At 41.9% G+C, this 16986-nt stretch overlaps 1 protein-coding gene across 5 annotated transcripts in view; it reads right to left on the reverse strand.

The window, feature by feature from the left end:
• Nucleotides 1-16986, reverse strand: part of PROSER1 (proline and serine rich 1) — a 157559-nt gene that overhangs the window by 45650 nt on the left and 94923 nt on the right. For 3 of the 5 annotated variants that reach the window (XM_070409240.1, XM_070409238.1, XM_070409237.1), the window contains exons 3-6: nucleotides 15266-15334; nucleotides 12482-12576; nucleotides 9864-9957; nucleotides 2779-2889 (exon numbers count right to left, since the gene is read on the reverse strand). In XM_070409240.1, the coding sequence (XP_070265341.1) occupies nucleotides 2779-2889; nucleotides 9864-9957; nucleotides 12482-12576; nucleotides 15266-15283 (318 nt within the window). In that variant the 5' untranslated portion in view covers nucleotides 15284-15334. Of the gene's footprint in view, nucleotides 1-2778; nucleotides 2890-5567; nucleotides 5618-9863; nucleotides 9958-12481; nucleotides 12577-15265; nucleotides 15335-16986 lie in introns of those variants that run through there. The other 2 variants (XM_070409239.1, XM_070409241.1) reach the window with 2 other exon arrangements.

The following is a 16986-nucleotide window of genomic DNA, read 5'->3' on the forward strand; positions in this document are numbered from 1 at the left end:
GGCGCTTCACACAGGGAGGGGGACGGAGAGCTGGTGGGGCACCCCTGCTTTTCCCAGACCTTCTGTCTCAGTCCCCATCTTCCTGCTCCGGGTCTGTAGGGTCTTCCTTTTGAGGTGGATTCAGGCGTCTGGGGGACATATTTATCACACGCTCTTTTCCCGTGTGGGTGGTCAACAGGGGGGTGTTCCTGAATCAGGCTTCCTTCGGCATTGCATTGGGGGGTGGGGAGGGGAGACAGCATGAAGGTGCAAACACAACCCATGGGGACTTCTCGCTGAGCGCCTTCTATATACCTTCTTTATACCTGGTGGGCATCTCCCCTCAGAAAGGGCGCTCCCTATGTCTGCGACCAGTAGGTGTGTGTGTTGGGGGGGGGGGGGGGGGGGCGTGGATGAGGCTGGTTGGCTGCTGCAGTGCCCTCATAGCCAGTGTCAGCGGGTGGGGCAGAGTACCTGGGACCCTGGATTCCCTCTGGGGTTTGCAGAATCGCCCCCTCCCTTTGTTCTCCCATTCTCCGCGGAAGAGGCGGCTGTTGGCAGACAGCAGGTAGGATGGATCCACCATCAGACCTACCGCCCGACCTCCAGGGAGGTTTCCTGACCCCTCTGTGTCCCCCGCTCACCTGAAGCCCCTAAAATAGTCGGGGTGCCCACTGTTCAGAGGCTCCCGTGAGCTCATGGAAGTGGGCCCTTGGTCATCAGTTTTTATTTTTTTACTACATTTCTTCTGTGTGCAGTGTCACACTTCATCTGGAACAGGGTAGGCTCAAGTGACCTTGTGGAGCGTCTAGGGAGGGGAAGCAGCCGCAGTGCCATGGTTGTCAGTACCTGCAGCTCCGGACCACCCCACTTGGTTTTAAATGCAAACCCGCCTTGGACAGGCCTTCAAGATCTTTTTTCCTTCTGCCTGCTCACATTCAAGTGCTGGCAGTGCTGGTCCCTTGGTGCCTGGCCTGTCCTCTTCAGATTCAACCTGCAGGACTACTAAGGAAGCCAGTCCAAGGGATGGGAAGCAGCCTCAGTGCTGATCGGGATCACGGGGACGCAGGCAAGGCGACACCTCCGATCGCGATCACTGGCTGGGGGATGGGCAAAGGCGGCCCCGGTTCTCCCATCCAGGGCTGGGGGGCAGGGCAAAGGCGGCCACCCGGCTCTTGGCTCTTGCCTGCTGCCTGGGTTTCCGATCACCAGTTCTTCCGTCCTTCCCTTTTCGCCTCCCATCATTGCAACTATGTATGCAAATTAACCGCCATCTTTCTTGGTGGTTAACCGACATCTTTCTTGGCAGTTAATTTGCATATCGCCCTGATTAGCCAATGGGAAGCGTAGCGAAGGTACGTTCTATTACCTTTTTTGGTTTTATTAGATTAGATGGGATTTTCCAGGAAAAAAACATTGCATATAGTTTTCCAAACATACTTAACACTACGGTGTCGGGTGAATTTCCCGCCAAAATATAAGATGGCGCGGGCAATTATTTAGGTTTCCCGCGCAAAAGCAGAGTTAGTTTAAAATGCCTATATCTTTTGAAGTATGGGTTCGATTGAAATGAAATTTTCGGTTTCTTGTGTAAAAAATGAAAATTTATTCAATCACAGACATTTTTTTATCTATTCAGTACATAAATAATTCGATATATATAAGCTAAATACGAAAAACCCAAAAAATACTTATTACCTAAAAATATACACATATTTTTAAAGTTTAAAATAAAATTTTCATAATAAATCAAAACAAATAGAAATTAATAGTTTTTTAGCGTATGATATTTTTCAAAACACTTGTATTCGCATTTTCAAGATCGCTATCACAAGAATAATTGGACAACTTGTCTGCACAAAACTCATCATCACTATAGTCTGAATGCTGCGACATTCTAGGTTAAAGCAAATAAAAATAATACTAACTGAAAATAGCGGTACTCCGATAGATATCTGATATAAAAAAATAATTATTATGCGAACACTTTGCGGAACGATTTTATTTTATTTGGTTAAAAAATTCTATATGAATGTCTTTATCACAATATATTTAAATATTTAAACACGTAATAATATTCACAAAACTCAAAACTAAAGACGTCCGGACACAAGAAGTATTTCTCAATAACTATTCTCTTTGCATGGTGAGATATCCAGGGATATCGGTTATAAAATGAGAAAACAATACATTGGTACCCTAACGGTATTGTACTCGACCAGCGCCATAAAGTGTTCTCTACTTACAAGGGATTTTTATGATACCTATTACCCCAATGGGTATGAAACGGTTCGCATACGCAGGTAGGTATCTTTGTGAACGGCAAACAAACAAATATTTGGTAATACGCAGTTACAATCGGCCCGAGTTTACACGTTTCCCGCACTCCACCGCAAATCTATATGAACCGAGTTAAGACGGCTCCCGCGGAGTACGCGCAATTCACGCGAGCCGACTTAACTCGTTTCCCGCAATCCAAGTGTTAAATGTGAAACTGAGGAATACTGAGAGATGTTCTTTTACTAAATTTAAATCAGTGCTTCTAAAATACTTGGAAAAACAAAACAAAGCAAAATCATCTGCTTTGCTATTTGGCTTGTTCTTCTTTACATTTTACAAACATACTTTAATGTAGTTTATATATCAACTTTCAATATATGAATTAAGTTGCTGACATAACAAAATTCCTTTTCTTTGTAGAAGCCTCATCAACTGGCATTTTCTTTAAATATCATAACTATGCTATATTTAATATTTAGCCACAAGAAGTTTCAAATATAGCTATAAAAGTATGCTTACTGGGAAAATTCCATTTATGCGACTAGGTTTTCCTTTGGGATATGGATTTCCTGGAATTGTTCCACAGGAAGATATCATAGCATGCGGAGCTTTGCAGCCTCCTTTGAAAGCCTGTAAAATAAAAAAGGAGAGTGGTGAAAAAACCCACACAAATAAACTTATAAAATTAAGTATCCTGGACTTTGGAAAGTCCTGCTGAAAAACATGAATTAAGGAACAGCATCCCATTCAATCTGTTCTTATATCAATCAGCACTTACAATGGTAAACATGACCAAAATTAGTAAGTAAAAATCACTTTATTTAAATGAAGAAATAATGACAGAAAACTTCCCCTACCTGGTGAAAGAAATAGACTTACAAGTCCAGGAAGCACAGAGAACCCCAAACAAAAGGAATCCAAAGAGGACCACACCAAGACACATCATAATTAAAATGCCAAGAGCAAAAGACAAAGAGAGAATCTTAAAAGCAGCAAGAGAAAGAAACTCAGTTACCTACAAAGGGAGTACCCATACGACTGTCAGCTGATTTCTCAACAGAAACTATGCAGGCCAGAAGGGAGTGGCAAGAAATATTCAAAGTGATGAATAGCAAGAACCTACAACCAAGATTACTTTACCCAGCAAAGCTATCATTCAGAATTGAAGGTCAGATAAAGAGCTTCACAGATAAGAAAAAGCTAAAGGAGTTCATCACCACAAACCAGTATTATATGAAATGCTGAAAGGTATTCTTTAAGAAGAGGAAGAAGAAGAAAAAGGTAAAGATACAAATTATGAACAACAAATACACATCTATCAACAAGTGAATCTAAAAATCAAGTGAATAAATAATCTGATGAACAGAATAAACTGGGTAATATAATAGAATCAGGGGGATAGAAAGGGAATGGACTGACTATTCTTGGGGGGAAAGGGGTGGGGGAGGTGCAGGAAGAGACTGGACAAAAATCGTATACCTATGGATGAGGACAGTGGGGTGGGGGGTAAGGGTAGAGGGTGGGGTGGGAACCAGGTGGAGGGGATCTATGGGGGGAAAAAAGAGGAACAACTGTAATAATCTGAACAATAAAGATTTAATTTAAAAGAAAAAAGAAATATGGGCTCACAGAAAGAGAAGTCCTCATAACTTCTGGCTGTAAAAACCAGTGGGAATTGTGGCTGAGTGAGAAGGAGGGCTGCTGGAGTCCCAGGCAGTTCCTCTTAAAGAGCTTGTACATGGATTTACTCCAACTCACTCCCTCTGAGCTCTAGTGCTGGGGGAAGCAGTTTGAAAGGAACCAGAAACATATGGGAACTGAATTGTTTAGTATCAGGCCGAGAACTGAGGGTCAGCTTTCTGCCAGAAAAGAAGTACTGGCAGAGGCCACTGTTCCTTTTTCTGATATTTTCCCTCTCTCCAAACAGAGCCAGCAGGTGGGCACCATATCTGAGTCTCCATCAACCTAGCTAACACTGAGACCCCACCCCACCGAATTGTGGGCCCATCCAAGACATTTCCAGTGGCTTTTCCATACAAATGGTCTCTCTTGCCTCATGCTTCAGACTTTCCTAAAACCTGTCAAACAAGCAGCATCTGGCTTATGTATATGCAGTACCTCTTGCTAAGTGGCCCCAGGCCAACCACTAGTGGCTACTGGACTTGGTTTGCAGCTTGGCCTTTCCTGGGCACCTCCAATCCCAAGACAAGTAGCAGCCATCCGCAGATAACTTGGTAGCCCCAGGCAAGGCACATGTATTAACTGACCTTGCTCCTCCTGGGAGGCCCCAAAGTCAGTGTACCCAGTGCACAGCTTCAGATCACACCAGATTACCTCCCTACCATCTACACAAGAGCACACTCAGTTGCAGACTCAGGGAACACCAAAGCCCCAGTGAAGCAAGTCCTGCTCTGTAGGATCAACTCCATTGTAGCCACAGAAGGTACTCGCAGCCAATTCCTTCCAGTGACACCAATAGCATTCATGGCTCCACTACATCAGGACAGTGCACACAGCACACACAGGGGTGCACCTGGAACACCCAGCTCCTATGACTGGGGAGGCTGAGCCAGGGCCCTACAGGACAAGGTCACTCTACCAAGTCCAGGAGATGTAGCAGCTCTACCTAATACATAGAAACAAACACAGGGAAGCAGACAAAATGTGGAGACAAAGAAACAGGTTCTAAATGAAACAGGAGAAATTTCCAAAATAAGAACTAAATGAAATGGAGGCAAGCAAACTACCAGATACATAATTCAAAACAATGGTTATAAGGATGCTCAAGGAACTTATTGAGTGAGAGCTTCACAGAACTTAGTGAAGTAGATACATTCTTTTAAAGATCAGAAAGAAGACAAGGATGTTTACTCTCACCATTTCTATTGAACTTGTACTGGAGGTTTTAGCCAGGGTAATTAGGAAAAATATATATATATTTGCAGATAACATGACATTGTATATAGAAAATCCTATATTGTATATAGAAATTCTTTTTCAACATCATGAAAAAGAACATAGAAACCAGTCAGAAATGAAGGATATACTAATTGAAATAAAGAATAATTTACAAGGAATTAACAGTACAGCAGATGAAGCTGGGAATCAAATCAGCAATTTGGAAAATAAAGAAGCAAAAACACTCAATCAGAACAGCAAAAAGAAAAAAAGAATCCAAACCAACTGAAGATAGAGTTGAGGAAGGATAGTAAGAAGCGCAGAAAATTCCGTGGCAAGTGGAATGAGGAAACTGAAAAGATAGCTGAACAAACTGGCCAAGCAATTTATAGCCAGATACAAAAGGTCACCTTCCTAGAGATAACATCTAGACTTCAGTTATTTTTCAGTTCCAGTCCCAGAAAAGCAGCAAAGCCAGTTGGGCAAGGCCAGGACCAACTGCAATGACTAATGAGACTCTGCCCTGGTGCTGAATAATCAATGGCAACCATGACCCTGAAAAGAACAGAAAAAGCTGATGAATACTATATTGAGACCCTCCCTTAAGAATTTTCTAAACTCCCAGCCTTACACCATCAAAACGAAGGTCCTAGCACATGCTCTCCCTCCCAGAAGCATACCCACATCTTTCCCTTTCAAACCCTCTTTTTCCCCCACAGACATGCATCAACTAAACTGTAATGGACCCCACAAGACTTGCAACCAGGGGAGCAATGGGCAGCAGCAGCTAATCCCAGGCAAACCCTGTGAACCTGTCTCCAAGGCCCCCTCTCTTTGACTTTCCAGTGAGCTGACACCAGCCCAGCCCAGACATTTATTTCCTATAACATTTCTAGAGAGCCAAAGCAGCCCCTCCTAGGCTCTCCTATTGCTTCTTCTAGCCTAAGCCCTTCCTTCTTTCACTGTCGCTAACTTTAATAAATGTACTCTGAAAATCACCTGAACTTGTATTATGAAATCTTTTCTGTACAAAATCCAGAATCCACACACTACCAGCCAGCCCTAGGAAGAGCTGCTCTGGGCTGGACTCCTTTCCAGTAATAGTGTAAAGAGTCTCTGGCACAACTTCAAGTGTACCAACATTGCATCATGGGGGTATCAGAAGGAGGAGAGAGAGAGCAAGAAATTGAAAACCTATTTGAAGAAAAAAAAAATGACAGAAAACTTCCCTAACCTGGTGAAGGAAATAGATGTACAAGTCTAGGGAGCACAGAGAGTCCCAAACAAGATGAACTCAAAGACACCCACACCAATACACATCATAATTAAAATGCAAAAGGTTAAAGACAAAGAAAGAATCTTGAAACCATCAAGAGAAAAGGATTAGATAGTTACCTACAAGGAAGCTCCCATAAGACTGTCAGCTGATTTCACAACAGAAATTTTGCAGGCCAGAGAGAATGGCAAGAAATATTCAAAGCAATGAAAAGCAAGAACCTACAATATAACAGACTAATTCAGGTGAGGAGGTGTCCATTAAAACTGAAAGTATGTTATATAATAAAGTAGGTTTTATGAATGCATATGTTAATAAATTGACAAATTAGTTGACCTATTTTTACTTACGTAGAAACATTTGTGTAATTAAAATTAAGTATTTATGGAAAGTTTAATTTCAAAGAAAAGTTTTCTATATGTACTACAGTAATTTTAAATTTATACTGAATAGGTCTAGTAAAAGTGTGTATTCATCAGTAACTGTTAGTAAACAAATGCACATGGCTGGGACATGGCTTAACACAAAAAGGAACATCAGCCAGCAGGAGTTAAAACTGCTGCCAACAGTCATACCATAAGACAACAGAACCAATTATCCCATATGATGTGGTGTGATCATGTTCTCATCATTCACCAAACATTGTTTACAAGCAGTGACTCTTGGATTATAGTTCTGGATATGTAATATTTATGTCAGTGAAATTACTAGTGTTTTTTTTTTCCCAACATATGACCTATTCACTAAAATTTGTAAAAGTAATAGTGAATAACAAAAAAATAATTTAATTATAAGCAAATTTTGGTTAAAAGCATTTAAAAATTAACAGGGTGTTAATTTTCACATATGACATACGAACTGGAAATTTTGTCTGTTAAATCCAAAGTGTGTTAAATCAAGTTCCGCAAAATCGAGGGTTTACTACATGTAAACCAAGATCACTCTACTCAGCAAAGCTATCAATTTAGAATCAAAGAACATATAAAGAGCTTCCCAGACAAGAAAAAGCTAATGGTGTTAGTCACAACCAAACCAGTATTACATGAAATGTTAAAGCGTTTTCTTTAAGAAGAAGGAAAAAAAAGATAACACATATGAACAATAATTGACAATGAGTATATATTTATCAACAAGTGAATCTAAAAAACAAAATAAATGAACAAGCAGAACAAAAACAAATTCATAGATATAGAGAGCATTTTTGACAGCTGCCAGATAGGAAGGAGACTGGGAGGATGGGTATAAAAGGTGAAGGGATTTAGAAGTACAAATTGGATGTTACAGAATAATCATGTGGATGTAAAGTTCAGAATAAAGAGTATAGTCAAGCCCTAACCAGTCTGGCTCAGTGTCCCAGGTTCGATTCTGGTCAAGGGCATGTACCTTGGTTGCGGGCACATCCCCAGTAGGGGGTGTGCAAGAGGCAGCTGATCGATGCTTCTCTCTCATCGATGTTTCTAACTCTCTATCCCTCTCCCTTCCTCTCAATAATCAATAAAATATATATTTTTTTAAAAAGAGTATAGTCAATAATATTTGAATAACTATATTTGGTGCCATATGGGTATGAGTTCTATTAGGATGATCACTTGTAAATTATATAATTAATCACTGGAGTGTACACCTCAAACTAATATATTACATGTCAACTGTAATTGGAAAAAAAAAAGTATTAAAATGTGGGCGTAGGCCAGCCGTGGGCAAACTACGGCCCGCGGGCCGAATCCGGCCCGTTTGAAATGAATAAAACTATAAAAAAAAAAGACCGTACCCTTTTATGTAATGATGTTTACTTTGAATTTATATTAATTCACACAAACACTCCATCCATGCTTTTGTTCCGGCCCTCGAGTCAAAAAGTTTGCCCACCCCTGGCACAGGCCCTAGCCTAGTGGTCAGCAAACTCATTAGTCAACAGAGCCAAATATCAACAGCACAATGAATGAAATTTCTTTTGAGAGCCAAATTTTTTAAACTTAAACTATATAGGTAGTTTGCTGCTTCTTTGTAGCCATGTCAAACAGGGCACCTAAAAAAATGTTTCATTTTATAATAATAAAGCCACCAACACAAAATAATTACAATTCTTAAATTGATGACAAAAATACCTGTAGGATTTGCAGCTGGTTGAAAAAATACAGGTAACTTTATGCTTCGAGTAGGTACTTTTGTCACCTGCGCGTGATTTGCGGACGCAATTAGCACTAACCACTGCACAATGAGACTGCTGACTGACTGGCTCACTCAACTTGTTCATGAATCGCGCGAGCGTCCGTCCCCCCCCCCCCCGCCCCCCCCCCGCGCTGCTGCGTATCCTGGGGCCCGCCTGTGCTGCATCTCCCGACGACCGACCGACACCCCCCACTTCTTCTAACGCCACTTCTTCAAAATAGACTCGCCCAGGCCGAAAACCGACTTCTGCGCATGGGCCACGAAGTTTCAATCGCACTGTACGTGCGCGCCTGCACATGGTATTTTGTGGAAGAGCCACACTCAAGGGGCCAAAGAGCCGCATATGGCTCTCGAGCCGCGGTTTGCCGACCACTGCCCTAGCCAGTTTGGCTCATCGGTTCAAGTATTGGACTGCAGACTGAAGGGTCCCTGGTTTAATTCTGGTCAAGGGCACGTACCTCAGTTTCAGATCCCGGCCCCAGGCAAGTGTGTGCAAGAAGGCAACATTGTGTCTCTCTCACATAGACTTTTCTCTCTCTGTCTTTCCCCTTCCCTTCTACTCTCTCTAAAAATCAATGGGAAAAAATATCCTCAGGTGAGTATTAACAACAACAAAAAATGTGGGCTTACATATTGCTTCTGCTACAGTAATTTATGACTAAGGCAAAGTTCTCTACTCTCCCTGAACTTAGTAAAGGGTGTCAGGATTAATGATTGGGCTGCAAGCCCTAGCCTTCTAATTACTAATTCAGTTTCCAGCCATCAAAATCCTAAGAAATCACTACCTTATATGACAAATCAAGTTTTCTAGGCTTGGGCAAGTACCACTTTTCATACTCCAAGAGGTTTTAAATTAATAAACTGGGATTTTGCTTTCTTATTCATCTCTTATGAATTTGATTAATATAAGTTTAATGACAAAGCAAATTCAAACAACCAAGTTCCTAAATAGAAAAAATTAAAGACAAAAGCATGGAACCATGGTAAAGCTATCAAGGAATCGAGAATAAATACCCCATGAGGCTTAAGCTGAGTGGCCAACTGGCTTCTCATTTTCAAGCTATCTCTTCATCCTCTAGTGTCCCTTTCACTCAGCTCTATTTCTGCATATTCTGCAGGAATGTCATCATTAACCCATCACATGGCAGCAGTCAGGTTATTCATCAAAGTTAATATAGGAAAAAGATTAGAACTTTTTTCTTTATCAACATTCAAAAAAACCAAGGTACCATTTATATAGCAATCTTGAGAAAATTACCTGTTCAAGTACTCTCTTACACCGTTTCTTCTCATACATATTTATCCTGAATAAATCTTCAATGGGACGAGAATTTTGTGCATCAACAATGTTTCTACAAAAGAAATACAATTTAGCTTTTCATTTAAGAAACTGGACGGCATACAGAGGCCTGTTGGCCTCTTGTTTACCACAGAAATATATCTGAGTAAGCTTTTGTCCATGAAAGAGAGAGAAAAGTGTGATTAATTAACTGGTGAATATAAATAACATGTTATATAAAGATGGTAAATATAATAACTGAGGTTTTTCTGGCTACCTCAAAGTAACAAAGTAATGCTATACATAAAATTCACTATTTTGAAATTCTTGAAAATATACTCTCTCAGTGAGTGCTAGGAGAGCTATTACAATAAAACAAACCCATGTGTTAAATGCATAATAATCATGATTGATCTAAAGATGAAGTTTTACCTTATGCTAAATTTTGTGTTTTATAAATATACTAGAGGCCCGGTGCACAAAAATTTGTGCACTCGGGGGGGAAGGGGGTGTCCTTCAGCCCGGCCTGTGCCCTCTCGCAGTCTGGGACCCCTCGGGAGATAATGACCTGCTGGCTTAGGCCTGCTCCCGGGTGGCAGAGGGCAGGCCTAATCCCTAGGTGCAGCCCCTGGTCGGGCTCAGAGCAGGGCTGATTGGGGAGTTGGGGCGCCGCCCCCTGTCATGCACAGAGCAGGGCGGATTGGGAGGTTGCGATGCTACCCTCAGTCACGCTCAGGGTGGGGCCGATTGAGGGGTTGGGGCACCGCCCCCTCTCACACTCAAGGCAGGGTCGATGGGGAGGTTGCAGCGCCACCCCCTGTGACGCACAGAGCAGGGCCAATCGGGGTTGGGGCACTGCCCCCTGTCACTCACAGAGCAGGGCCCATCAGGGGGGTTGGGGCTCCATACCCTGTCACGCACAGAGCAGGGCCAATCAGGGGTTTGGGGAGCTCCCCCCTGTCACGCACAGAGCAGGGCCCATCAGGGGGTTGGGGAGCTCCCCCCTGTCACTCACAGAGTAGGGCCGATAGGGGAGTTAGGGCACCGCCCCCTGTCACACACACAGCAGGGCGGATCAGGGGGTTGGGGCGCCACCACTGTCACACTCAGGGCAGGGCCGATGGGGAAGTTATGGCTCTACCCCATCACACACAGAGCAGGGCCCGTGTGTGGGGGGGGGGGGGGGGTTGGGGTGCCACCCTCTATCACCCACAGAGCAGGGGCCAATCAGGGAGTTGGGGCACCGCCACTCTCACATTCAGGGCAGGGCCGATGGGGAGGTTATGGCTCTACCCTGTCACACACAGAGCAGGGCCTGTGGGGGGAGAGGGGGGTTGGAGCGCCGCACCCTGTCACACACAGAGCCACAGGGCGATCGGGGGGTTTGGGCGCTGCCCCCGTCACGCTGATCCGGTGCCAGGAGGCCTCGCGGCTCCGCTGATCCCGGTGCTGGGAGGCATATTACCCTTTTACTATATAGGATAGAGGCCTGGGGGCCGGCTGGTTTGCCCTGAAGGGTGTCCTGGATCAGGGTGGGGGTCCCCACTGGGGTGTCTGGCCAGTCTGGGTGAGGAGCTGAGGGCTGCTTTCAGGCTGGCAATTGACTGAAGCTCCCAACCGCTCCTTGTTTTCTTTTTTTTTTTTTTTTTATTCTGGGCCAGCTTTAGCTCTGGCTCTAGCTCTGAGGCTTCCGCTGCTATAATCGAAACAATGTATAACTCTAGCTCTGAGATCCCGGCTGGCTGAAAGCTGGTTTCTGGGATTTTGTTTAGCTTCTATATTTGCAACATAGTTTCTTAGAGTTGTAGCTCAGAGGCCGGCAAGTCAGGAAGGGAACGTTGCAGTCTGCAGTCACTGGAGCAAGCAAGCCTCATGTTTGCTTCCAGCTGCCTGGCTGCCAGCTGCCATCTTGGCTGACAGTTAATTTGCATAAGGATATGCTGATTAGCCAATGGGAAGGGTAGCGGTCGTACGCTAACTACCATGTTTCTCTTTTATTAGTGTAGATAAGGGATTTAAAAATGCAAGTGCTATAAATAAACATCTTAGAGACTTTTTCATTTATGCAGAAGGGGAGAGTCCTTTTCTCTTTGGGCTTACATTCATTATAATCACGTATTAAATGCTGTGCTAGGTGCTTTTGCATATCTTATAGTATTTAAAGTTCACACACCCTATTAAGTAGGTGAGGTCCTTATTTTTACAATTGAGGAAAATAAGATCCAGAAAGAATAAGTACATATAAAGCCAAAAAAAAGTTATCAGAATGTGGTAGAATCTATCTAAATATAAATCCTATGACTTTATCAATGAGCCTTTCAAGTTATTCACAGTAGGGAGGCAAAGCAAGTCATTAATATACAGATAAACCAAAATAATTAAACATGATAAGCCCCATTATTTTGTAAATTATAATCATATATAGTAAGCACACTAGATTTTTGATATAAGAATTCAGCATTATGCTTTCATAGATTTTATAGAGTTCCAATTACTAATATAATTCTGAGAGATTAACAAACACTGAGTTAAAAGACACTTAAAAAAATTCTCCAAATTTCCTCCAATGAAGTAAAAAAAAGAAAAGAAATACTTACGAAGCTAATAGTTCAAGAGCATGTAGTTTGTCTTTACTGAAGGTGAAACAGTTGAGTATATTGACCACTTCTGCTGGGTGAACAGCCACCATTTTCTATTAATATAAAAATAATTTTAATTTGAACATGAGAAATTTTCAAGCCAGAAAATGCCATTGGGGGAATGAATAACTACTTAATGTTTGTAATATAAATATTTGAGGTGAAAACTGCTTTCTCAAAAGTAAGCCCTAACTAGTATCGGAATTAATCTTCGCCTTTCAATGTAATTACTTCAAATGAAGATAAGATCTAAGTTCTCCTATTTGCTCTTTTTTAATCCATATTTCTCAATGTGTTCATCTATAGAAAAAATAATTTACATGTACTACTTTCCTCAGAAAGGTTGGCTAAAAAGGATATTTACAAATATGGGAGATATATTGCTCAAAAAGTTAGAAAAAACTACATTTCTTAAAGTACAAGGTACCATCATCAGCACTTCCTAAAATGAGGTCCATGGTGCTATTCAGAGTTACTAAAAATGAGTGCTACAGTCAGACCAGTTAGAAAAAGATGGACTAACAGGTTTCTTTACTGCAGAACTCTCTTAAGTCTTATGTTAATGTGCATTGTGGCACCCCAAGTTTATATGAAATATTACATAACTTTTATTTGAACAAGGTTCCTTATTTTTGAAGAGCAGATAGAAGATTTGGCCAATTTAAAGATTTATGTTAACAGTGGAGGAAATCCAAAGCAAAGCCAATGTAAGATCACTTAAAATCAACACCCAACAGATTCCTAAATTTCGATGGGTAATTTTTAAATATTTTTATTCATGTACCACCAAAAGAATTGGTAAAATTATATATCCCTTTGCATGTTTTTAAATTGACATCTAAAAAATTACCAGAAGTGTAAATATTTGTAAAAGATTGATTTCCTTATTTATAAGTTTACTAGAGGCCCGGTGCACAAATTCATACAAAGGTGGGGTCCCTCGGCCTGGCCAGCAATCAAGGCCTATAAGGGGGGCTGGCCGACTGGAGGGAGGGACCGTGGGAGGTTGGCTGTGGGAGCGCACTGACCACCAGGGGGCAGCTCCTGCGTTGAGCGCCTGCCCCCTGGTGGTCAGTGCATGTCATGGCGACTAGTGGTGTGGTTGTTCCAGTCGTTCAGTCATAATGGTCACTTAGGCTTTTGTATATATAGATTATATATTTGTAAAAACCTTGGAACTCATATATGAAAATGTATTATGTAACGTAATCGTCAAAGTCAGTCTTTCAGACTTTGTCAGAAAAGGTTGGGCTTAATTTAATTCAAATAAAATCATTAAGTTGTGCCTGTGCTAACCTTCTCACCTCTGATTTTTAATTCTAAAGTAAGTAAATATGCGAGCAGGCCTCAGAGCTATGTGATGAGTTTGTTAGCTTAATAAAATAAGCAAGATCCTCGATAGTATTTCTTACAGAAGCTCTTGCCTTGCTATCCCTCTCAGGAGATTGCATTGTCTCCTTGGCCCTTGGGGAAAGATCTTCATCCCTAGATGATGGGTAGCTGGGTGAGATAACCACTTTTTTGTAAAGTAGAAAAAAAAAACAATTGTTAAAAAAAGAAGCACTACAGACCCAGGCAGTTTCTTAGGCAAATTAGTTTAGGAAGTTAAGGATCTATAGATTTCCTTAAAGCTACCCATGCCTGATACTCTACAAAAAACTTCCTATATAGCTAAACTAGATGCCTGATGCGCGAAATTCGTGCAAGAATAGGCCTTCCTTCCCCTGGCTACCGGCACCGGCTTCCCTCCAGCACCTGGAACCTGGGCTTCCCTCGCAGCCCCAGCTTTGTCCGCAAGGTCGACCTGTCTAATTAGCACATTACGCTTTTATTATTATAGATATTGTCTAAATTTAGATGCCTCTATTAATCTAGGCTGTAGAACTGTGCAGTCCACACAGTAGACATTAGGTACCTGCGCCTGTTTAAATTAAGTAAAAAAATATATAGTTCCTCAGACAGCCTAGCCAGATTTTAAGTACTCCAAGCCACATGTAGCCAGTGGTTATTATACTAGACTAGAGGCCCGGTACAAGAATTTGTGCACGGGTGGGGTCCTGCTGGCCCGCCCCAATGGGAGCTGATCGGGACTGGGCCAGCAGTGGGGAGGGGAATCGGGTGGTTGGCCGGCTGGACCCGCGCCCCAATCAGCGATCGGGGGCCAGGTTTGTGGAGGGAAGGGGCCGCAGGAGGTTGGAGGGGGCTGATTGGGGCCCTGATTGGGCAGGTTGGCCACTGCAGTGCGCGTCATAGTGACCAGTCGTTCCAGTCGTTCCATCATTCTGGTCGCTTGGCTTTTATATATATATAGATAGTACAGTTATAAAACATTTCTACCATGGCTAAAAGTTCATTTGGACAGTATTGATCCAAAGAATGTAAGTTTAAAACCATTTGACTACAAAGGGTGAAGATATCTAAAAGTAGAAGTGCATAAAATACTTAGAAATTCAAATCCTATGTTTTGCTTACTGATAAACATTTTCTCCTCCAATCAGCCAATTAAGACTCTATGGTATTTGATCTTAGAATAATGGTGTATAATTTAATAGTACAGTATACATGATTTAAATTTATACTGAGAAGTTTTAATTTTTTAAGTTATTTTGAATAATAAAAGTAAAATACAATGTAGGATCACTTTTTAAAAATACAAATTACAACTTGAGATGAATTACAGAAAATTAGGGGAGAATCCAAAATACTCAAATTCTATATTCTAAGGAAAAATAACTTACTTACATGTTGTAATGCTTTCATTGCTTTCAACTGAGGCTCAGCCCAGGAGAAATATCTCAGTAATTCAACCACCTGAAAGTAAATAAGTAATTTAGCTCTAATGACAATGTGTTTGCAAAATTTTCTGCAAGGTTTGTTTCAGTATTTTCAATTACTATTCAAAATGTTCTGCATGGGCCCAGATGATGAGGAGTAAGCATGGCACCAGAGTTTAGACTATGTTAATAGAGTAACCACATGCAGCTACTTCACATTAACTGAAATAAAATCAAATAAAAAATTCAGTTCCTTACTGGTATAAGACATATTTTAAAGTTCTCAATAACCATATGAAGCTGGTAGCTACCATAATGGATAGTAAAGAGAGAACTTTCCCATCATCACAGAAAGTCCTGAAAAGCACTGGTTTAGAAATAAAGAACAATATAAGATACTAGAAGCCCAATGCAAGAAATTCGTGCATGGGGCTTGGCCCCCGGCTGCCTAGGCAGCGGGGGGGCCTCTGCCTCTGCCTTGGCCCCTGCCTCTGCCTCTGCTGTGGTGGCTGGGGCCTCGGCCTCTACCTCTGCCTCTGCCCCAGCCCACAGCAGTTTGGTCCAGAAGGATGCCCAGTCTAATTAGCATATTACACTTTTATTATTATAGATAGAAAAACTAAAGTACATAAAGAAAAGGAAGGTTGGAAAAGTATTAGATAGAGACAAAATGTCAGCTTTTGGATATCTATATATATAAAAGGCTAAGTGTCCATCCATTCAACCGGTAGCTATAACGTGCACTGACCACCAGGGGGCAGATGCTCAACGCAGGAACTGCCATGATGCGTACTGGCCATTTAAAAATAAACAAAATAGACAAACCAACACTCATTCGGCTTCCCCTAAGTGGGACACAGGCCCCGCCACCACCCTGAAGCGACACCCCAGCAAATCACAGCCAACACTGCCAAGACCCCATGGCACAAAATGGGCCCACAGCCCAGCCCAGCAATGATAGCTGTGGGTGCCGGGTAATGATGTCACGTAGCAACGCCCAGGTTTCTCTCCCTAGCGACTAGCATCCTTGGAGTTTCTTCAGCCCAGGAACCCGACTTGCTTTATAGCCAGGTGCAAACATTTTACAGTTTAACCAAATGTTTGTGAAGCATTTTCTTGTGCCTCATCTCATTTGATCCTCACAGAAGTCCTGGAGTAGATACATAGGAGACTCGGTAGAATCCTATTTTCTTTTCATCAGCAAGACGCGAATAGCAATATTAAAATATTTCTTCAAATTAATTTCCTTTCAATGTGCACAAATCTGTGCACTGGGACACTAATAATGATATATTATGAATGGAAATATTTAAAAATTTAATGCAGATCAGTCTTAGTCAATCACAAAAGGGTATTCAGTGGTGTGGTGTAGTGTAGGTCCACTAACTTCTACTCTTTTACTTGAATCTGGAGGGCATAATATTCATATTTATATCACAGATCTATTCCCTAAAAAATGTAAGAATCACCAGGAATTACTCCAACAGCTTCTAAATGGTAGATCATTTTGAGGGAGGCTCTCGCATCCACCATCACTAGTGAATTTCAAACAAATGAGGGTGATATTGTGAGATAGCTACTAAGAGGTGAGCAGAGCATCAAGATCAGAATATTACAGTCTCTATACGGTCACTACAACCCTGGTTAAATGCCCCAAGACACTCTGTGGGGGGTTGGGGGGGGAAGGAC

The sequence above is a fragment of the Myotis yumanensis genome, unplaced genomic scaffold (genome assembly GCF_028538775.1).
Source record: "Myotis yumanensis isolate MYYU_CA2020_CCGP unplaced genomic scaffold, mMyoYum1.0.hap1 SCAF_3, whole genome shotgun sequence".
Lineage (NCBI taxonomy): Eukaryota > Metazoa > Chordata > Mammalia > Chiroptera > Vespertilionidae > Myotis > Myotis yumanensis.